The 23,775-nt window shown below is 41.2% G+C and overlaps 1 protein-coding gene across 5 annotated transcripts in view; it reads right to left on the minus strand.

Annotated features, from left to right (window-relative positions):
- Positions 1–23,775, minus strand: part of LOC140195086 (phospholipid-transporting ATPase VD-like) — a 198,564-nt gene that overhangs the window by 54,645 nt on the left and 120,144 nt on the right. For all 5 annotated transcript variants that reach the window (XR_011885354.1, XM_072252765.1, XM_072252763.1 and 2 more), the window contains exons 4-9: positions 12,852–13,056; positions 10,953–11,038; positions 8,914–9,020; positions 7,858–7,989; positions 3,592–3,719; positions 530–782 (exon numbers count right to left, since the gene is read on the minus strand). Coding sequence is in view for 4 of the 5 variants with exons in the window: in XM_072252765.1 (XP_072108866.1) it covers positions 530–782; positions 3,592–3,719; positions 7,858–7,989; positions 8,914–9,020; positions 10,953–11,038; positions 12,852–13,056 (911 nt within the window). In the remaining variant the exon portion in view is untranslated. The remainder of the gene's footprint in view (positions 1–529; positions 783–3,591; positions 3,720–7,857; positions 7,990–8,913; positions 9,021–10,952; positions 11,039–12,851; positions 13,057–23,775) is intronic.

Consider the following 23,775-nt stretch of genomic DNA (forward strand, 5'->3'; position numbering starts at 1 on the left):
ACTCTTGATGTTTCCAACAATGGGAGAGTCTAAGACAAGAGGACACAGCCCCAGAACAGAAGGACATCCCTTTAGAACAGACATGAGGAGGAATTTCTATAGCCAGACTATGATGAATGCATGGAATTAATTACCACAGATGGCTGTGGAGACCAAGTCATTGGGTATACTTAAAGCAGAGGTTGATAACTTCTAGGTTAGTAATGGTGTCAAAGGTTATGGGGAGAAGTCAAGAGAATTGGGTTGAAAGGGATAATAAATCATCAATGATGGAATGGCGGAGCAGACTCACTGGGGGCTACCTAGTCTAGTTCTGCTGTCAAGTCTTATGGTCTTTCATGATTGTTAGATAATCACAGGTTGGATTACATCCAGTCCTCCTTGGTTAGCACATTCATTTCTCAATGGATAACTTCAGTCAGGAGGATAATCCTGTCGAAAACATAAGTGCCCTTAAAACCTAGCAAGGATTTTAGTGTCAACAGATGCACGTGAAAAGCTTGAGGCCATACTAAAGAGAAGAACATACCATTTTCCTCATGGGAATACTCAACTCCAGCAATGGTGCACCTGCAGAAGATCATTTTATTTTCTGTTAGTGTTCCAGTCTTATCTGAGAAAACGTATTCAATCTGTCCCAGATCTTCAGTGATATTTAAGGCTCGGCATTGGATGGTTGAATCTGAGCTTTCATTGTACAAGTCAATATCACTCTGAAGGAGAAGTATTTGGCCCAGCTTGACAATTTCAATCGACACGTACAAGGAAATTGGTATCAGCACCTAAGAAAAAAAGGACCAAACTGATGTAAGCAAAAACGGGGACTTGAACTGAACCAGATTATTTAGTTTAAGTTCAGTTTGGCTCATTTCTGGTATCATCACCTTGCTTTCGCTGAATGTAAAATATGGTTGCACAGTTCCAAATACCTCTGAAGTGTTTGTGAAACTCCAATAATAAATGTGAACAGTTACTTAAAAGTGCTCTTTTTTTAAAAAATTCCTCCATTAGGATCAAACTGTAACTGAAAGCTAGTTTATTAGTTGTGATTTAGCAAATGAGATATTTGTTCAAAAACAGCATTTTTAAGTTTCTCAATAGTGACCTTTCTTGATGCTGTTTGTTTTTAAGAAGCACCAGTGGCATTCAGCGCTGCTTTTTAAGCATGTGGGAGCTGCACTGGACTAATATTTTAATGCAAATACAGGTTTCCCCTGCCATCCGAAGGTAGAGCGTTCCTATGAAATGGTTCGTAAGCCGAAATGTCGTAAAGAGAAGAAGCAATTACCATTTATTTATATGGGAAAATTTTGTGAGCGTTTGCAGACCCAAAAATAACCTACCAAATCATGCCAAATAACACATAAAACCTAAAATAACAGTAACATATAGTAAAAGCAGGAATGATATGATAAATACACAGCCTATATAAAGTAGAAATACTTCCCTACAACGATTGCCTGCACAGATCTCCGTAGCGAAAATCTCACGCAAGCGCTGTTGGCAAAAACATGGCGCAAGCGTTCTCCAGTAACCTTTAAGCTATGAAGCTGCCAAATCATACCAAATAACATGTAAAAATACATAGCCTATATAAAGTAGAAATAATGTATGTACAGTGTAGTATCACTTACCGGAATTGGGAAGACAGTGCCGAGCACACTGATGATGGTGTGTTAGGCTGAGTCGATGTTTGGGTGGTGCAGTGGCCCCCACCCTCCAGGCCGCCGAGCGATACATTGCCGCGAAGCATGCAGGGGTGCAACGGTAGCCGGGAGGCACACAGCACATCTTTAAGAAAAAAGCCGAAATAAACATGCTAATTAATTAGGTGACGCCCGACATGTAATTGTCGGCCCAGATCAGTGCCGATTTCCAATTGCGTTGTCTCTGATCTAAGCCGACAATTACATGTCGGCGGCACCTAATTAATTAGCTTGTTTATTTCGGCTTTTTTCTTAAAGATGTGCTGTGTGCCTCCCGGCTGCTGCTGCATTCTCCGCGAATCGGTATCTGTCCGTGGCCTGGGGGTTGGGGTGGTGCGACACTGGGGTGTCATCTCGTCATCATCTGTTTCCATTAGGGCAGGCAGGTCATCTTCTATCTCTGTCCGCCTCGATGTCGAAGGTTGAGGTTCGTCGTCTGCTGTGGCTGATGTGGAAGGCTTGCTTGACTGCTGAGCCTCGCGCATTTTTCTATCACACAGTTCTTTGTAAGGACTCAAACCACCCTGCAAGTATCCCCTAAACCGATGTACCCTTTCAAAATTAAAGTCGTACTTTATCATTACTCATTCGGTTTCGTTCGTTATCCTTTTTTCTTCCAATTGCATCAGCTCTTCATCTGTCAGTTCTTGGTGATGGGATGCCAAAACCTCTTCAACATCATCTTTGTCAGCTTCCACAAGCCTAACTCACGTTGTCTTTACTTCGTTCACCATGATCGAAACGCTTAATTATGTCTAGTTTTACGCTAAGTGTAACACCCTTACGAGCTCTTTTAGGCTTTTCCGATACCATAGAACTCATCTTGCAAACAACTGCTCACAGGCACGTGTTTAAGCAATGCCAGCGAGAATGCAGTTCTGAATCCGGGGGACAGCGGCTGCTTGGGGCGCGCACTGCCTTTTATCGCGCACTGCTTTTTTTTCGTAACAATGAAAACACCTCCTGAAAGCCAAAACAGGGTACTAATGTAGGTCTTTCGTAACAGTGAGGTTTCGTAAAGTGAACGTTCGAAAAGCGGGAGACACCTGTATTTGCTAAAGCAAAGCGCACATATGTCACATCTCTTGGTGACTCAGTTGCTTAATACATTTTCCTAGTTGTCTAGGAAATCTGTAAGGCCTTAGATGTAAACTGCTGGCCTACAATAAGTTAATTGATCTCAGTCAAAATATTAATCAAGTCTCTATTACTTAAGAGGAATATTGGACATGGTTCATCACTATTTTGATCTTAACTCTGAATTTTCACTCATAACTGTAAAAGCACAAGATTATAAAGTATCTCATTTGTATTCTTTTTTTCATACTGGCATTAGTTTATTATTGTCACACATACCAATATACTGTGAAAAGTTTGCCTTGAATACTGTTTATACAGATCAAATCATAACATATTACATTGAGCTAGAAAGGGTAAAGCAATAACAATGCAGAATAAAATATAAAAGCTACTGAAAAAGTGTAGTACAGGTAAACAAGTGCACAATCATAATGAGGTAGATTGTGAGACCAAGAGTCCATCTTATCATACAAGAGGTCTGCTCGTCAGTCTGATGACAGTGGGATAGAAGCTGTCTTTTAGCCTGTTGGAATGTGCTTTCAGGTTTTGTACCTTCTGCTCAATGGGAGAGGGGAGAAGAGTGCATGTCGGCCCTCTGGGGTAGGTGGGGTTTTTGATTATGCTGGCTGCTTTACTGAGGCAGTGAGAAGTATAGACAGAGTCCATAGAAGAGAGTCTGGTTCCTGTGATGTGCTGATTTCAACAGGTATCAAGCTTCCAGTGGGGACAGATTTTGAATTTGACACCCAAGTTTTCGAAATAACAGTAATCAGTAAAAAATCATTAATTCGTGCAACTTTCTTACCTGCAACAAAATGATCATGGTCCAGAACATGTAGAATGCTGCCAGTGCTGGAGAAGTGTATTCTCCATTTGGCCGTGGAATGCTAAAAATAGGGATCTGTGAGTAGCTGTTTAGCCAAATCCAATGACCTTAAAAATAAAAAGAGGATTAATGTAGACAGCAAAAAGATTAATTGCATTATTTTAAACATTCATAGCAATCAAAAAGATTGGAGACTAGTATCCATTTGTAGCAGTTCTACCTTGCAATAGCAATCTCTCAGTGATTAATCCAGAAGGCTTTTGCTTGTCAAATATTAAGCACAATATTAACAATTACAGTATGTAAAGTTATAAATCCAGCATCGGAGACAACTCATTGAAAAAGTACTTCTGAAAGATACAATCAAAAATCATCACTAATTTGGCAAATTTACAATGATTTAATGTTGAAGAATGCAGAGTACATATAGTGCCGTGCAAAAGTTTGGGCACTCTGGTCAAAATTTCTGTTACTGTGAATAGCTAAGCAATTAAAAGATGACCTGATTTCCAAAAGGCATAAAGTTAAAGATGACACATTTCTTTAATATTTTAAGCAAGATTACTTTTTTATTTCCATCTTTTACAGTTTCAAAGTAACAAAAAAGGAAAAGGGCCTGAAGCAAAAGTTTGGGCACCCTGCATGGTCAGAACTTAGTAACACCCCCTTTGGCAAGTATCACAGCTTGTAAGCGCTTTCTGTAGCCAGCTAAGAGTTTTTCAATTCTTGTTTGGGGGATTTTTGCCCATTCTTCCTTGCAAAAGCCTTCTAGTTCTGTGAGATTCTTGGGCCATCTTGCATGCACTGCTCTTTTGAGGTCTATCCACAAATTTTCGATGATGTTTAGGTCAGGGGACTGTGAGGGCCGTGGCAAAACCTTCAGCTTGCGCCTTTTGAGGTAGTCCATTATGGATTTTGAGGTGTATTTAGGATCATTATCCTGTTGTAGAAGCCATCTTCTTTTCATCTTCAGCTTTTTTACAGATGGTGTGATGTTTGCTTCCAGAATTTGCTAGTATTTAATTGAATTCATTCTTCCCTCTGCCAGTGAAATGTTCCCTGTGCCACTGGCTGCAACATAAGCCCAAAGCATGATCAATCCAATCCCATGCTTAACAGTTGGAGAGGTGTTCTTTTCATGAAATTCTGCACCCTTTCTTCTCCAAACATACCTTTGCTCATTGCGGCCAAAAAAATTGTTTTTTAACTTCATCAGTCCACAGGATTTCTGTCCAAAATGCATCAGGCTTGTTTAGATGTTCCTTTGCAAACCTACGACGCTGAATTTTGTGGTGAGGATGCAGGAAAGGTTTTCTTCTGATGACTCTTCCATGAAGGTCACATTTGTGCAGGTGTTGCTGCACAGTAGAACAGTGCACCACCACTCCAGAGTCTGCTAAATCTTCCTGAATCTTGCAGTCAAACAGGGGTTTTGATTTGCCTTTCTAGCAATCCTATGAGCAGTTCTCGTGGGAAGTTTTCTTGGTCTTCTAGACATCAACTTAACCTCCACCATTCCTGTTAACTGCCATTTCTTAATTACATTACGAACTAAGGAAATGGCTACCTAAAAACACTTTGCTATCTTCTTATAGCCTTCTCCTGCTTTGTGGGCATCACTTATTTTAATTTTCAGAGTGCTAGGCAGCTGCTTAGAGGAGCCCATGGCTGCTGAATGTTGCGACAAGGTTTGAGGAGCCAGGGTATTTATAAAGCTTTGAAACTTCCATCACCTGGCCTTTCCTAACGATGACTGTGAACAAGCCATAGCCCTAACAAACTAATTAAGGTCTGAGACCTTGGTAAAAGTTATCTGAGAGCTCAAATCTCTTGGCCCGAACTTTTGCATGGTGCTCCTTTCCATTTTTTCACTCTAAAATTGTACAAGACAAAAATAATACACTAATCTTGCTTAAAATGTTGACAAGAATGTTTCATCTTTAACTTTATGACTTTTGGAGATCAGTTCATCTTCTACTCACTTAACTATTCACAGTAACAGAAATTTTGACCAGGGGTGCCCAAACTCTTGCATGCCACTGTATATTTATGGTCTAAATAACATCAGAAACAGAGAGGTCTCTGCACTTGAGCAACCTCTGTCTCTATCTCTCTCAACAGTGAAAGAGAATCTTCTAATTCCTGAGTGGGAGGAACTTGCATAAGCAATGCTGCAGACTGTAACGTTGAAAAAGTGAGCTGTTGGCCTCCCCTCTCACTGTGGCAGGAGTGACATCTCTTTCTCTCCCTCATTAGTGAACAAGAGGGCTGTTGCGATGTCGAAGGGTTGGGATGACGAGTAGTTTTTGATGAACTATAGATTATGGTCTCTGGGGGGCTTGCTATTGCTTGCATGGTGGATGGTGGGCAGGATGATGCTTTTTGTTGGATAATGTGGGGGGGGGAAGGAGGTGGTTGATGATATGCTACTGCTTGTGCATGGGAGGGGGAGGGGAGCTTTGGGGTTCATTGGGGTATTTTTCTCTGTTTCACGGATGTCTGCGAAGAGCAAGGATTTCAGGTTGTATACTGTATACATTCTCTGGCATTAAACTGAAACGCTGAAAAATATTTGAACAAATGAATTATTCAATAAATTGTGCCATAGTGTGTGGTAGCAGTTGCTATCATAACAGGATCTAGCGGTGAAACAACAGGTGTAAGTGTTAGAAGATTTAAAATAGATTCACAGCATTTTAAATGAAAAATTGAGCTATGAAATCAAAATATGTTTTGACAAGAAGCAAAAGGAGAACAGAATGATAAAGGTAAAATCTATATCTGTATTCACTCATAACACCTGCAGAGCTCTCTGTAATGTTATCTGGTTCCTCAAAGCTTGACTTGTGAGAAGTTCTCTAACTGGATACTCAAGTGCTACCTTTACTAACCTCCACCTATCCAGATCTTTGCCTATGACTCAGTACATCTCACACAGTCATTACCTGGGTCATTACCTCATAACATCAATGAATCTCCATTTCACTATGTATTAACTTGAAATTCTAACCCAGCATTTTCAATCCATCCATTGCATCATTTGTATCCCAATTGTCCCAAGTACAATAGAGATTTTATATAAATTCGTGAAACAGACCCAATAGCATTGAAGACAATGGATACCCAGTCACAACCCTCAGGAGGGTAAAAGGTGACTTAAGCTCCTGTGAATTCTTTAGCTTAAATATCTGAATATTTACCACAAAATTCAGCTGAACCAGCTACATAAATACCTTTATCGTAAGAGAGACTGGGTATTGTAAGGTGTGTGATTCATCTCCTGAAAGCCCAAGGCTTTCTCACCATCTAGTAGGAAACAGTCAGGAGCATGGCAGAATACGCTCCTCTTCATTGGATGACAGCAATGCTATCAATTCTCAAGAGCCTCATACAATTCAGGGAAAAAGCAGCCGTTTTGACTGGCACCCCAGTAACCTCCCTAAATCATCGTTCCCTCTGTCCCCAGCGGACAGTGATTACAGCTCCTTGCCCAGTTACTCCAGCAGCACCTCCAGGCAAGCAACATTTATCACCAAGAAGAAGAAAGGCAGCAGGTGCAATGGAACACTACTACCAGCAGACTCACCTCCAAGTTGCACTATTTCCCTACCTGTAAATATATCAGCCATCCTCATCAATGCTGATTCTAAATCTTGGATCTCCCTACCAAACAACTCATCAGAAGGACTGAAGGGCACGCCATGTTGGCGCCAGAATGATTGGTGACATTTAGGTCGCGTCAGTTAACGCAAAGAACATATTTCACTGTATGTTTCGATGTATGTGTGATAAATAAAAATTAATCTGAATCTGAAGTAGTTTACGTTGGCTGCTCTCCACTTGTTTCTCTAAGGCAGCTAGAATTGAGCAATAAAGGGAATGCCTAAATCTTGCATAAAAATGAATAAATATAATCTATTTTCTAATAGGATTATGCATTCCTTATTCATTTCAGACATCATATATTTTTAATTGACCATTGAAACTAAAGTAGTGACAACACAAACAGTGATCATTTTAGGTTTAGACAACTGACTTGATTCAAATATCTGCTTTAAGTTTCTATGATTTAAAGCAGCATCCTGAAATTGGCCCTTCAAATTACACCACAGGGGTATTAAAATTAAGGTTAATCAGCACATTACATTAACATTAATACATTTTTTTCTGTATCAACAGGGAGTAGTTTGGAACTTACAATGCCACGAGGTAATTTGCTTCTTCATTTACATTTTGTCCACTTACCAAATACTCCAATGAGGCACATAACCAACAGCAGTGCCACACACCAAAGAACATCTTTATTAAGCTGCCTTTCTAGTTTGCTGCGTTTATAGCGTGGACCACTATTATTCATCATTGCTTTTGTTTCATGCCCTGGTTCAGTAAACAAATCAATATGAATATATATTGACGATCCAATAATATTGCTAAATGTAACTGTAAAAATATATAAAATTTAATCAAGTAATGACACAACATAAAATCGGCATCAAAATGAGAACCAAAGATTAATAGCTAGAAGATTCCCCAGTGGATCCTTTTAATTCCAGAGCACTGTACTTACACTGTTACTTGTTTATGATATTTTACACCATGGTTAAATCCTCTGAGATCATTTGGATTTACTTTCTAGTTTTTAATTCTATCTCAACAAGCATGATCTAGATACAGGAAGGGATTGTTTGGGGTTATTGAGAGGAAGAGAAGTGGAACTCAAATGATACCAGTTGCCATCATTAATACAAGAATTTTATATACTGACTCTCTAATTCCAACTCTTCTTAGGAAGTGCACCCCTGATGTCAAGAGGGCTGCTGCTGAAATAAAAGAGACAGTGATATCGCTGAACTAAAAGCTCAAGCATTATCTTGTTAAACGGTGCAGTAGGCTCAGTGGGCTTAATGTCCTACAGCTGTTCCAATTGCTTATATTCTAGGTTAGCAAGTGTTCAAATTAAGTATTAATTAATTTGATTTCAATAAGGAATGATATGAAGGACTTCATGGAAAAAATGCATATAATGCTACTCTTTCCAAACAAAAATCAATACTTACAGATTAGACTGGTGTAGCTGGAAAGCAACATATAACACAGATCCTAAAATCTACAGTTCAGACTCACATTTTGCTTTCTATGGCAATCACCTTAAATTATTGCCATTACCAATGCTCAATAAAGAATATTGCTCTTTTCACTTTACTGCAGTTACAGTACTTGTGGTCAGGAAAATATATCTCAAAATTGTACATTTACCATCCCAACTTTATATCAAGCAGAAAGTTTGACACTAACACTAACCTGCATAAACTACAATCCCTGCAACAGCCTCCGTGTTCCTAATGGTACAACCCCGAAGCAAGAGATTTTCTTTACTAAGTGCAACCCGCTCTTTATTCAAGTGCTCCCTGCAAACAAAACAATAATTTTGAGAAAAGACAATTATTAGAGAAGGAAAGAAAAGGACTCACTTCTGTAAATATTTATTAAGACACATTTCACAGAAACTTACATGAGCTATTTAAAGAGTTTTGTTATGTATTATGATAGGACTGATTAAATTATTCATCATCTTCTTTCACCAATAATGCTGTAAAACAAATAGATGTATCATATAAAACTAACATATATATTTAAGAGCTAACGTAAAAATTAATTGTTCCTTCTGGTTGACCTTCCAGTCAAGATGGTGCTGAGCTGCAGTCTCCATCAAGATTGTGGTTCAGAGTTGGCCTTTTTATGAGTTTGTAGGAATGGTTTGGAAACAGAGAGAGGAGTAAGTGGTCAGATTAAGGTTTAGGGACAATAATGTGGGGATGTTAGAAATCACAATAGGGTTTAGGGACAGGGATGTGGAGGAATTAGTGGACAGGCCTCCACTCCTGTAATCTGCATTCAAAGGCCAGCGACATGGATAAAGGACATTTGGGGTCTTAGCCTCCACTCCGCACTCGAAGGCCAGCGATGTGGATGGGTCACAAAGGGCATCTGGAGTTTATTCCTCTGCTCCACACCTGAAGAACAGCAATATGGAGTTGTGACTCTATGGGTGATGAGCTGTCCCAGTTCAGTGGGACCCAGGAAGTAAAAAAGCCAGTGAGTCAGAGTGATCAGAGTCTGAGACTGGCATTCAGGGTCCAGACATCAGAGCGTTTGGGGGCCAATACCAAAGAGGTCAATTGGAAGTTGAAGCCTAATGCCTGAAGCCTGGAGACTGTCCATGTGTGTGGGTGGATGGGAGGGAGGAACGGGGCTTGTTTTGCTGCTTATTGTGCTCTTGTTTTATTCTGCTGAGTATTGTGGGCATGCTACGTCGGCACCAGAATGGGTGCCAACTTTTGCAGGCTGCCCCCAGCACATCCTTAGAGATGTTGGTTGTTAATGCAAACGACACATTTCACTGTTTCAGAATCAGTATCAGGTTTAATATTTTATTGGCATATGTCATGCAAAAAGAGAGCAAAAAAGAAAAAAAATGAGGTAGTGTACATGACTTCATTAGAAAATCACGTACACGATTCAGAAATCTGATAGCGGAGGGGAAGAAGCTGTTCCAAAAAACGTTCAGTGTGTGTCTTCAGGCTCCTGAACCTGTTTTGTTGCACATGTGAAAAATAAATCTGTATCTAATTTTTGGAACTTCCAAGCCTTTAAATGATATGTCCATTTTCTTTTTACAATTTATTAATGGTCAAAACTTATCATTATATTGGCAGAAGAAACAGAATGGTTAGGAAATCAAAATATGCTACTTGTTTTTTTTTAATGAAGTTACTCTCAAACCAAAACAAAGCAAGTAACATTCACAGTTGAGGCCATGCCAAGAGAACAGGATTAAAAAATAAAAATCGGGAAGTGGTTCTGAGGTGCTGAAAGCCGGTTTTAATTTGATTTTTGAAAAGTGCTAGACATAGAGCAAAGGAAAGAATTCCATACAGCAAAGATTCTTAATACCGAATGAGAATCTGTGTTAGAGAAACAGAAGATTTGTGGAAACAATTTAGACTATAGCATGCCAGTATAAGCATCCATGACAAGGAAAATAATTTTAACATCGCCCACTAAGGGATAGGAAGGCAGTAAAGGTTTTGAAGGATATTCTCATATGTGAATGGAAATAAATTGTAGGTTGTATGAATTGAAGGTCATAGAAATGAAACTGAAATGTGAAGGTTTATTGTGACAAAGACACAAATGTAGGTCTGAATCGATTGAAGGTTGAGTGGGGAAGATTGTCAATAATCTATTGATGGCAATAGGTGGCCCAAAGGTTGTGCAATAATTTCAGTAATGTTTTCCAACATTTAAAACTGGTATCTCAAACAATTGATAAAACTTACATATAGCCTTTGAATTTGCTTAGATCATTGTTTGGACCTTCACATTCAATTCTGCTGGTGAATCTCTCAGGATCAGCTTCAGAGTTCTGAACAGAAATCCAATGTGTAAGAAGCAAAACAAATTATTGCTTGAACATCTTTCCCAAACGCTATATTTCAAACATTAGAAATCCTTCATTTTTATAGATTTTTTTGCTTAATCATCAAGCAAATGTATAAAGGTTACAATGGAACAGATTGATCCAGAATTTCAGGCTAGCAGTAAGCTGCTCACAATTGCTGTTGACCTAAGAGGCAAGTACAAACTGCTGTCGATAAGTTCACAGCTATCGACTTGAGTTCCTAGCCAGACCAACTCTCACTATAGTTACAGGAAGCGGTTAGGAGATGGGAAGGTGCATTTTGATGGGAGACAGACAAATTCAGCCACGAAAGAGATGAAAATATGACAGCTAAGCTACACTCTCTGTCTTACCTGACTACCAAACCCATTAAAGAGTGATTCCTGATGTCTACTGGGCATTCAGAAACATTCAAGACTAATTTAAAAAAATTTTAAAAAGACAAAAATTGATCATTAAAAATAAATCATCAAATCAATAAAGGATTATTCGTCAATAAGGTCTACTTCTTTCAAAAGCCTTGGAATTTGGGAAAAAGGTTTAAAAAATCCATTAAGTTTGACAATACGGTAGGTAGTTCTATTCCCTACATACATTCAAAGGAAACATATGCTGGAATTACAGCTACATTGAAGGCCCTATTCCTTGTACAAACAATCTCTAGCTGCTAATACATGATTGCAGAAGTAATAAACAAAGAATTAATGCAGAAAAGGTTGTAAAATCTTGACAAACTGATTGGTGATGATTTGCGATCATTCCCTTACAGACTTCAATCAGAATCCATAGCATTGAAACTCAGACATAAATTACTGATCTTAAATATTTTACACGAGCACAGACTCCTTCGTCTGAATTACTCTGATATTTTAGCTGCCATTCCAAGGTCACCAATCGCACTGGTGTGGAAATATGGAATATGCTGAAAGTCAGGTGGTGTGCATCTGTCATCCCCCTGCAACCATTGGCTCAGGAAACAGGTCCAATGAAGGTTAATGATCACACTGAGGGCTTGGATCACTTCATGTCTGGTCTCCTAGCTTCACTGCTTCCATTCATTTCAATGGGATTGCCAACCTTCATTAACTAGGCAACTAAAGGTGTAATGTACGTATTAATCAAGAGGTAAATGTGTTTTAGAATTAATTTATTAGTGTTAATTTTAAAGCACAGCCAACACCTGTATTACACCCATTTGAGTAACAGTTCATCCTTACAGACTTCACAAATCACTATCCAAAAATCTGAGATATTGAACGAAATTCACTCACAGAATTTATGTGAAGAAAGTACATAAGTAAACATTTTTTCCAACTCATGTTCCATGATGTATTTGCAGATGATATGAATCCACATTATGGTAAATTGTGATGTGCGCTATTTTCTGGGAATACAATCTCCCAGAAACTCAGGGGATGCTGGTATAATGGCACTAATGGTTTCTACAAACTTCAAATCACTAGATTATATAAATAGAAACCAAGGATTTTGACAGTTCAGTCCATTGGAGGACTACCAGACTGGCCTTCAGGCTGGGATTTCAGATACTCTTCCTAAGGATTAGTCAATGTATTCGGACTGCTCTGCTTCACAGAACATCCACAGTAGCAAGGTCTCTCTGACATTAGGAGCTAAGTGAAAGTAAAAGGGTAATGTGGCCTCAGAGTCAGCTCACACATAACCTAGCTAAAACCATAACAGAGTTGCAAGCAAATGTATGAGTGATTGAATAGGTTTACTGTACTTGTGTTTTTTTGATCTCAGAGAAATGCCTTACCAGCTCCATGAATCCTTTCACCACCTGTCTCTGCTTCAAGTTTGTCTCTCCATCCAGATTGGAAGTTTCAATGTGGCAGATCCCAGCAGCATCAGTGGAGTACAGCAACACCATATCTGCTGGGATGATCTCATTGCAAGTTAATCGAATAAAGTCTCCTACACAAACATCCTTCCAGCATTTCCAACGATACTTTTTTGCTTGCCTAGAATGACAAATATATTAGCATCCAAGTTAAACAAGAAGGGTTTAACTTAAACATAATTATTGTTATCGCTGTTGTATTTTGCATGGAGTCAAAAGAAATGGGGGAGAATTTAAGTGGACTTTTGTATCTGTATTTACTCGGGAGATGCACATAGAGTCTATGGAACTGAGGCAAAACCATAGTGAAGTCATGGACCATATCCAGATTCCAAAGGATGAGATGCTTGCTACCTTGAGGCAAATTAAGGTGGATACATTCCCAGGGCCTGACAAGTGTCCCCTTAGACCTTGTGGGAGGCTTGTGCAGAAATTAAAGGGGGCCTGGCAGAGATATTTAAAACATTCTTTTAAGTGAACTTCTCGAGGACTGAATAATAGCTGATGTTGTTCCATTGTTCAAAAAAGGCTGTAAGAATTATATGCCTGTGAGCCTAATATCAGTAGTGGGTAAATTATTGGAAGGTATTCTAAGTGATAGGATATATATGTATTTGGACAGAAAGGGCCTGATTAAGGATAAAAACACAGCTTTATGTGTGCTACAGTTGGTCACATCTAACCATAAAGTTTAACCATAAAACTTTATAGAAACTTATAAAGTTTTTTGTGGAAGTTATCTATATGGACTTGAGCAAAGCCTTTGACAAAGTCCCACATGGAAGGCTATTCAAGAATGTTTAGTCACTGAATTTAACATTGGCTTCGCAGGGGAATCCAAAGAGCAGGAGTAGATGGTTATGCCTTTGGAGGCCACAGGGATCAATGCGGAGTCTATTGTTTGTAATATGGATGATAATAATATGTTAAATTGGATAAGCAAACGTGGATGATACCAAGATTGGGGGCATGGTAGACAAGGAAGGCAATCAAAGCTTGTGGCGGGACTTGGACCAGCTGGAAAATGGGCTAAAAGATGTAGACAAATATGAGGTGTTGCACTTTGGGAGAATAATCTAGGGTAAGACTTACACAATAAATGGTAGTGCATCAGGGACTGCTGTAAAATCTATGTATACAGATTCACAACTCCTTGAAAATGGTGTCACAGTACATAGGGTCAAAAAGGGAGCTCTTGGCACATTGGCTTTCAGAAATCAGAGCACTGATTATAGGAGATGGGTTGTTACGAGGAAGTTGTATAAGACTGGAGATGCCAAATTTGAAGTATCATGTGTAGTTCTGGTCAGCTACCTATAAGAAAGGTATCAATATGATTGAAAGAGTACACAGAAAATTTACAAGGATGTTGCTGGGACTTGAGGACCTAAGTTATAGGGAAAGGTTTCATAGGTTAGGACACTTTTCCCTGAATGGTAGGTGAATGAAGGGAGATTTGATAGAGCCTGCTTGCATTTACCCTGAGGACAACAATTAGAGGTCATGGGTGAAGGGTGAAATCATTAAGGGGAAGTGGAGGGGGAATCTCTTCATTCAGAGGGTGTTGTGAGTGTAACGAGCTGCCATGTGAAGGTGGTGATTGCAGATTCAACTGCAATACTTCAGAGAAGTTTGGATCAGTACATAGTTGGAAGGGATATGGAGGACTATGGTCCAGCTGCCGGTTGATGGGACTAGGCAAATTAACAGTTAGTTCTGGACTACAATGTCCGAAGAGCTTGCTTCTGTGCTATAGTGCTCTATGACTGTACAACTATACTGTATGCGATTAGTACAGAAAGGTACACTATGGTTGGCATGGACATGGTGGGTCTGTTCCTGTGCTACATGGCTCTATAAATCTATCTGATTCAGAAATACTATCAACATTTGTAAGCCAACTCACATTTTTATTAAACACACAAGAGTCTGGCCCCTGATGATGTAAATTTTAAAGTGTTTAAGTATGTGTGTTTCTTTATGTAAGAACATAGGAGCAGGAGAAGATCATCATTCATGAAGATCATGACCAACTTTCTACCTCAGTGGCATTTTCAAATTTACTCACATGTCCCCTGATGCCTTTATATCTGGCAAGCTATCAATCTCTGATATGTATGAACACAATGACTCCCCAGCCAGAAATTCAGTACCCTCTGAGAGAAGAAATTTCTCATTTCAATTCTAAATGGCCTATTCCTTATGCTAAAAATGTGCCTCTTGGTCCTGATCTCATCAGCTGGGATTGCATTCACTCTGAATCTCATCGTCAAACACTATTAGAATTTAGCATATTTTGATGAGAACTCTCATTTCACTAAACTTTACTAAATACAATCTACTCAATCCCTCTCCAAATCAGCCTCAAAGGGAACCAGTCTGAAATCTTTGGCTGTATTTGGTTTGTATTTCCTCAATGACAAATACATCCTTTTTTCAGCAAGGAAGTATAATTATACACAATACCCCAGCAGAAATCTTTTTTTTTCCTGTACAATTATAACAAGATGTTATAATAGTTAATACAAGATGGCGCTGGTGAACCATGGCGATGTTCTACAGGATACATAGAATACTTCTAAATACACTTGTTTTGGATTACTCTCACTGCAATCTGCTGCATGCAAATTTCCTTTGAGAAATGTACTTTTAAATCAGTTTTATGATCTGCAGATTTCACAATCTTCTGAAGCACTTGGTGGACCAACCAAGTACAGCACCTTTAAGTGGAGGAAGATTCATTGCCATGGTCAGAAGCAAAGCAGAAGGTGTGGGGTCTCCAAGCCGGGCTGAAATGCAAAGGGATAAGACCACCCTCTACCCAGCATTTTGTTAGCAAACGTGCAGTCGCTGGAGAACAAAAATTGAGGATGAGGGCAAGATTGCTGTATTGAAGGGAAATGAGAGATTGTTGTGTTCAGTGTTGAAAGGGATGTGGCTCACTCCCAGTACATCAGACTTATTGATCAGACCCATAGGCTTCTCAATTCACAGGATGGACTGAACTGTCTATTTGGAAAAGGCAAAAGGTGAAGGTGTGTGTTTCATGAAAGACTGTTGGTGAGCCCTAATGTGGTGGTTTTGTCAAACTCCTGATCCACGACCTTGACTAAACTTGAATCAATGAAGGATGATCCAGAGTCGTGGCAGGGTTTGAATGAAATTTACGGGAAGATGTCTCCTGCTCTGCACCTCCTTAGGTCAGCTGCCACCCCCTGCAGCTTTCAATGGGGTTAGTCATCTCGCTGGGAAAAGGCTGCTTCTTGCATCGCACCTGCAAGTCTCTAGGATCTCCGCCAGCTTCTTTAGGATCTTGTCACGCTGCCATGTGTAGCACCCTTAGGATAGCACAGTGTTGCCTCCTGCCAGGATGTGTCGCAGGTTGCCATTGGTACTATCACACAGGGGACAGCTATCCTCACGGCTGAGCCACCGGTGGAGATTTCGGGGGCAGGGCAAGGTATTATAGGCTGCCCTGATGAGGAAGCTGAGTCTGGCTTTTGGGACCTTGCACAGGACAGAGCAGCTGAATGACCTGTTGACATTTTGCCATGTTGTCCGGCTTCCCTGGGGACTCTGTGCCACTGCCTTCACCCTGTAGCACTCCTGCTCTGTCCTTGTCACCTCTTCAACTGTCACAGCTTTCCTCGCTTTCTTCAAGGCCTTAAACCAGAAATGTGCTGCCTTCCCCCAGCCAAGTCCTGCATGTCCAGCCTGGTCTCTGCCGACAAACTCTTGGTGCTGCAGCCTGCTGATGGCCTGGTCTACTTCAGCGTGAGCTCTCCATTTACGGCCAGTGGGTGGCACTCCTCACCAGCAGGTTGGTGGACTCCCTCAGGGTTTTCTCCTGCTTGCACCCTAGGCTGATAAATCTCAGTGGCAGCTGCAACATGTTCTACCCGAAGAGGCCAGTGTCCGAGAAACACAGGGGCACAGCTACTTTTTCTGGATGCATGAGTTAGTTATCTCATCCATCCTACCGGCTGTTGATGGGGGAATTTTACACATTTTCAGGGGTCATATCACCTTTTGGTACAGGGTGAACCGGTGGCACCAAACTTCATACCTCCTGGGTGGTTGGCTCTGGTCAGCTCTGGCTTGACCCTCTGCGAACTGTTTCTGTGCTACTTTTCCCATCTGCCTGTCAGAGAGCTCTGCAGTGTACAGCCACCCATGGCTTTGGATGGGCTGCCTGGCCAACAATGGGATTTCCTCACCCCCTACAACAAAGGTAATGTTGTCACTTCTGACCCCTTTTCAGAGGGATAGGCTTCGCGATTTGGAGGGCTTAATCTTCATCCTTGCCCATGTCACTAGCTCATCCAACCTCTTCAGCAGCCTTGTGCATGTAGCTATCTGAGGATGCTTGTGACATCATCCATGTAGCTTCTCAGTAGAGGACGCCTCTGTCCTGACTGATTACTATAACCTCTTATATAATTAAATCCAGCGACATATGCAACATCAGGGCTTTGTTTCCAGTTGAGCTTAATGCCTTCTATGCTCGTTTTGACCATCAAAACATGGAGGAACCATCACTAACTCCTGATGATCCTGTGATTTCAGTTTCTGAGGCCAATGTACAAGCAGCCTTCAGGAGGGTGAGCTCATCTGGGCCTGATGGGGTACCTGGCCAAGTACTAATCAACTGGCTGGAGTGTTCACTGAGATCTTTAACCTCTCACTTGAGGAGTTTGACATATCCACCTGCTTCAAGCAGGCATCAATTATACTGGTGCCTAAGAAGAACATGATAACTTGCCTCAATAACTATTATCCCATATCATGTACATCCACAATGAAGAAGTGTTTTGAGAGATTGGCGTTAAAATATATCAACTCCTGCCTGAGAAGCGATTTGGATATGCTGCAATTTGCCTACTGGAGCAACAGGTTCAAAGTAGATATCATCTCATTGACTCTTCACTCAACACTACAACATCCGGATAGGAAAGATGCATACATCAGGATGCTCCTTATCCACTACAGCTCAGCATTCAATACCCAGCATCCCCTCAAAACTAATCAATGAGCATGAAGACCTTGGCCTCAATACTTCCTCGTGCAATAGGATCCTTGATTTCCTCATCTGCAAACCCCAGTTAGTTTGGATTGGCAACAACATCTTCTCCACAATCTCCATCAGCACAGGTGCACCACAAGGCTATATGCTTAACCCCTGCTCTATTCACTTTACACTTATAACTGTGCGGCTAAGCACAGCTCCAATGATATATTCAAGGTCGCTGACAACACCACTGTTTTATGCCAAATCAAAGGAGGTGATGAACCAGCATATAAAGTCTGACTGAGTGGTGCCATAATAACAACCTCTTACTCAATGCCAGCAAGACCAAGGAGGTGATTGACTTCAGGTGGAGGAAACCAGAGGTCTATGAGCCAGTCCTCATTGGAGGATCAGAGATGGAGAGAGTCAGCAACTTTAAACTCCTCGGTGTTATTGCTTTGGAGTAGCTGTCCTGGGCCTGGCACGCAAGTGCAATTATGAAGAAAGCAAGATAGTACCTCTGCTTCCTCAGGATTTGCGTAGATTCAGTATGACATCTAAAACTATAGACCTACGGTGGAAATTGACTGGCTGCCTCACAGCCTGGTAGGGAAACACTAATGCCCTTGAATGGAAAATCCTACAAAAGTGGATACAGCCAATCCATCACGGGTAAAGCCCTTCCCACCACTGAGTACATTCTACATGAAGCATTGTTGCCGGAAAGCAGCATCCATCATCAGGGTCCCCCTGATGGATGCTCTCTTTGCTCTACTGCCATCAGGAAGAAGGCACAGGAGCTTCAGGACTCACACCACCAGGCTCAGGAAGAGTTATTACCACTTGAACATCAGGCTCTTAAACCAAAGTGGATAACTTCACTTGCTCCATCATTGACCACAACCTCTGGACTCACTATCTCATGTTCTTGATACTATTGTTTATTTATTACTATTATTTCTTTCTGTTTGTATTTGCACAGTTTGTTGTGTTTTTCACACCGGTTGAACACCCAAGCTGGTGCGGTCTTTCATTGACTCTATTATGGTTATCACTCTATCGTTGATTTATTGAGTATGCCCGCAAGAAAATGAATCTCAAAGTTGTATATGGTGTCATATATGTACTTTGATAATAAACTTATTTTGAGCTTTGAAGATGTCCTCACTCCTATGTTCAAGTCCTCAAATAATAAAGGCTAACATATTATTTACCCTCTTAATTCTTTGCTGTATGTACATGATGATTTTCAGTGGCTCATGCACAAGCAGACCCAAGTCGCTTTGGACATCAACAATATGCAATTTCATATCAATTCATAGTCATAGTCATACTTTATTGATCCCGGGGGAAATTGGTTTTCGTTACAGTTGCACCATAAATAATAAATAGTAATAGAAATAGTAATGGTAATGTTACTATTAGTAATCAGTAATAGTCATAGAAATAATAAATAGTAATAGAATAGTAATAGAAAATAATAATAAATAGTTAAGTAGTAATATGTAAATTATGCCAGTAAATTATGAAATAAGTCCAGGACCAGCCTATCGGCTCAGGGTGTCTGACCTTCCAGGGGAGGAGTTGTAAAGTTTGATGGCCACAGGCAGAAATTACTTCCTACAACGCTCTGTGCTGCATCTCGGAGGAATGAGTCTCTGGCTGAATGTATTCCTGTGCCCACCCAGTTCATTATGTAGTGGATGGGAGACATTGACCAAGATGGCATGCAACTTAGACAGCATCCTCTTTTCAGACACCCCTGTCAGAGAGTCCAGTTCCATCCCCACAACATCACTGGCCTTACAAATGAGTTTGTTGATCTTGTTGGTGTCTGCTGTCCCAGCACACAACAGCAAACATGATAGCACTGGCCACCACAGACTCGTAGAACATCCTCAGCATCGTCCAGCAGATGTTAAAGGACCTCAGTCTCCTCAGGAAATAGAGACGGCTCTGACCCTTCTTGTAGACAGCCTCAGTGTTCTTAGGCCAGTCCAGTTTATTGTCAATTCGTATCCCCAGGTATTTGTAATCGTCCACCATGTCCACACTGACCCCCTGGATGGAAACAGGGATCACCAGTACCTTAGCTCTCCTCAGGTCTACCACCAGCTCCTTAGTCTTTTTCACATTAAGCTGCAGATAATTCTGCTCACACCATGTGACAAAGTTTCCTACAGCAGCCCTGTACTCAACCTCATCTCTCTTGCTGATGCATCCAACTATGGCAGAGTCATCCGAAAACTTCTGAAGGTGACAAGACTCTGTGCAGTAGTTGAAGTCCGAGGCATAAATGTTGAAGAGAAAGGGAGACAAGACAGTCCTCTGTGGAGCGCCAGTGCTGCTGATCACTCTGTCGGACACACAGTGTTGCAGGCACACGTACTGTGGTCTGCCAGTCAGGTAATCAAGAATCCATGATACCAGGGAAGCATCCACCTGCATGGCTGTCAGCTCCTCCCCCAGCAGAGCAGGGCGGATGGCATTGAACGCACTGGAGAAGTCAAAAAACATGACCCTCACAGTGCTCGCTGGCTTGTCCAGGTGGGCGTAGACACGGTTCAGCAGGTAGACGATGGCATCCTCAACTCCTAGTCGGGGCTAGTAGGCGAACTGGAGGGGATCTAAGTGTGGCCTGACCATAGGCCGGAGCAGCTCCAGAACAAGTCTCTTCAGGGTCTTCGTGATGTGGGAGGTCAATGCCACTGGTCTGTAGTCATTGAGGCCGCTGGGGCGTGGCATCTTCGGCACAGGGACGAGGCAGGATGTCTTCCACAGTACAGGAACCCTCCGGAGCCTCAGGCTCATGTTGAATACATGGCGAAGTACTCCACATAGCTGAGGGGCACAGGCTCAACAAATGTATTGATTTTCTGTTATGTGTACCAGAATGGATAATCTCTTTTTTCCACAATGTGTTCCTGTCATGTTCTTGCCCACTCACTCAGCTTGTCTATATCCCTGTGAAGCTCCTCCATATGATTATAATTATGATTATGAAGACACGTAGTCCTCTTTTAATGTCACTTAGTAATGCATGCATTAAGAAATGATACATTATTTCCTCCGTGTGATATCACAAAACACAGGACAGACCAAGACTGAAAAAACTGACAAAACCACATAATTATAACATATAGTTACAACAGTGCAACAATACCATAACTTGATGAAGAAGTCCATGAGCACAGTAAAGTTCAAGGTTTCTCAAATGTCCCACATCTCACGCAGATGGGAGAAGGAAGAAAAACTCTCCCTGCCATGCTGACCACAATCCGACTCTGAGTCATCCGAAAACTTCGAGCTCTCCGACACCGAGTACTGAGCGCCATCTCTGTCCGAACGATTTGACCTCCTTCTCGGTCGCCAAAAGCAGGCAAGGCCGGGGATTTTAAGGCCTACCCTCCGAAAGGTTCCCGATCACACAGTAACGACAGCAGCGAATGGGCGTTTCAGAAATTTCTCCAGATGTTTCTCTGTGCTTTCATGTCCATTTTCCATCAAATCAGAATTGTCCACGGCCCCTATTTCACAGATACGATATCATTTTTCACCAGAGGGCTGTGCACACGCAGGCGTGCCACCATCTTCTCCTCCCTCTTCCATCTTTATCTTCCATCATATCCATCTTTATCTTTACTCACATTGCAAATTCATCATCAGCAAATTTGCAAATGTAACATTTGGCCCAAGCTAAGTCATTGATATGCACTCAGTGACCACTTTATTAGGTACTCCTGTACAGCTGCACGTTAATACAAATATCTAATTAGCCAAACATGCAGCAGCAACCTAATGCATAAAAGTACGCAGGCATGGTCAAGGGGTTCAGTTGTTGTATAGACCAAACATCAGCATGGGGAAGAAATGTGACCTAAGAGACTTTGACTATGGGATGATTGTTAGTGGCAGACAGGGTGGTTTGAGTATCTCAGAAACCGCTGATACCCTGGCATGCCAACAATCTCTAGAGTTTACAGACAATGCTGCAAAAAACAAAAAAAAACAGACAGAATTAAGTTTGGGCAACCTGGTGTTGGACAGGATGGGAGGAATTGTTGCAATCTCACAATGTCCTGGGGGAAAGACTGAGCAAAGGCAGGAGAAACTGGGAAAGTGGAATGGAAACCCCAGTGGAAACAGGAAGCAGCATTCCAGAATGTTCATTGATGAAAGCACTCATCTGTAATACATAGTCTTACATGTCAACAACAGGACATCATAAACCAGAAAACATCAGGCCCCTTCATTCTTATGCTCTTATCAGATGTGATTATGCCTTGAAGTGAAAGCCCACTTGACTGGAGGCAGAGAAATCAAAAATGTTTTCTTGATGAATCACAGTTCTCATCAGTAGCAAGGTTGTCAGGTTGCTTGTAGAAAACCATTTTATAATATATACGTATTTATTTGGGCTATCAAAGATGCTAAAGTAGTAATATTTTGGTTAGTTACTTTAGTAGATAACTCTTGTAAGATCATTTACTTGACTGTTCATTCAATAAATCCCAAGAGAACCAGAAATTACCGAATCAGACATTGCAAACTGTATCAGCAGTTCTGTGCGCATTTAACAGTTTAAAACATTGCATCCCAAAAGAACTGTTGGTTCCTGAGCTCAGTGCATGCACTGGCAAGCATTCAAAACTTGGACTTTCTGACAGACTGGGAAGGTTGTGTGCCATGTTACACTTTCTGAGTGGTCAAATGTAAAAGAAAATATACTTAGAAATGGCAGGACACGTAGCAGCATTGATGTACAGAGAGAATCCGGGATCAATTGCATAGCTCCCTAAAAGTGGCCGCACAAGATACTAGGGTGGTAAGGACCATTATGGCATGTTTATCTTTATTAATCGAGGCACTGAGTTCAAGAGTCAGGAAGTTAGGTTGCAGATTTATAAAACTCTGCTTAGGCCACACCTGGAGTATTGCTTTCAGTTTTGGTCGCACAGTCAGAGTCAGAGTGATAGAGCACTATAGCACAGAAACAAGCCCTTCGGTCCACCTAGTCCATGCCAAACCATTCTGCCCAGTTCCATCGACCTGCACCTAGACCACAACATTCCCTACCACTCCCATCCACATGCTTATCCAAACTTCACTTCAATGTTGAAAATGAAACCACATCCACCACATCTGATGCCAGCTTCTTCCAGTCTCAGCACACTCTAATTGAAGATGTTCCCCTTAAAGATTTCAACTTTCACCTTTAACCATGACTTCTGGCTGTAGTTCCACCCAACATCAGTGGAAAAGGCCTACTTGCATTTACCTTATCTATGCTGCTCAATTTTGTACACCACTATGAATTGGAACGTCGACTCAGACCATGAGAGGCCTGCGTCGGGCATTTTCATGCACAGATTGGAAGTCTGTGTGGGGCGCCACTCCTCGCACAGACTAGAGCAATGTGTGATTAAGTGCCTTGCTCAAGAGCACAAACACGCTGCCACAGCTGAGGCTCGAACTAGCGACCTTGAGGTAACTAGATGAACGCCTTAACCACTTCGCCACATGCCCAACACTATAAAACCTCCCTCATTCTCTTACATTCCAGTGAATAAAGTTCTAACCTATTCGGTCTTTCCCTGCAACGCATGTACTCAAGTGCTGGGAACTTCCTTGTAAATTTTCTCTGTACTCTTTCAATCTTATTTATATCTTTCCTGTAGATAGGTGACCAGAACTGCACGTAATACTCCAAGTTACGCCTCACCAACACTTCAACATAACATCCCAAGGCCTGTACTCAATAAACACATACAAAATGCTAGAGGGACTCAGCAGTCCTGTACTCAATACTTGGATTTATTAAGGCCAACGTGC

Source organism: Mobula birostris, chromosome 3 (genome assembly GCF_030028105.1).
Source record: "Mobula birostris isolate sMobBir1 chromosome 3, sMobBir1.hap1, whole genome shotgun sequence".
In the NCBI taxonomy this organism is placed as follows: Eukaryota; Metazoa; Chordata; class Chondrichthyes; order Myliobatiformes; family Myliobatidae; genus Mobula; species Mobula birostris.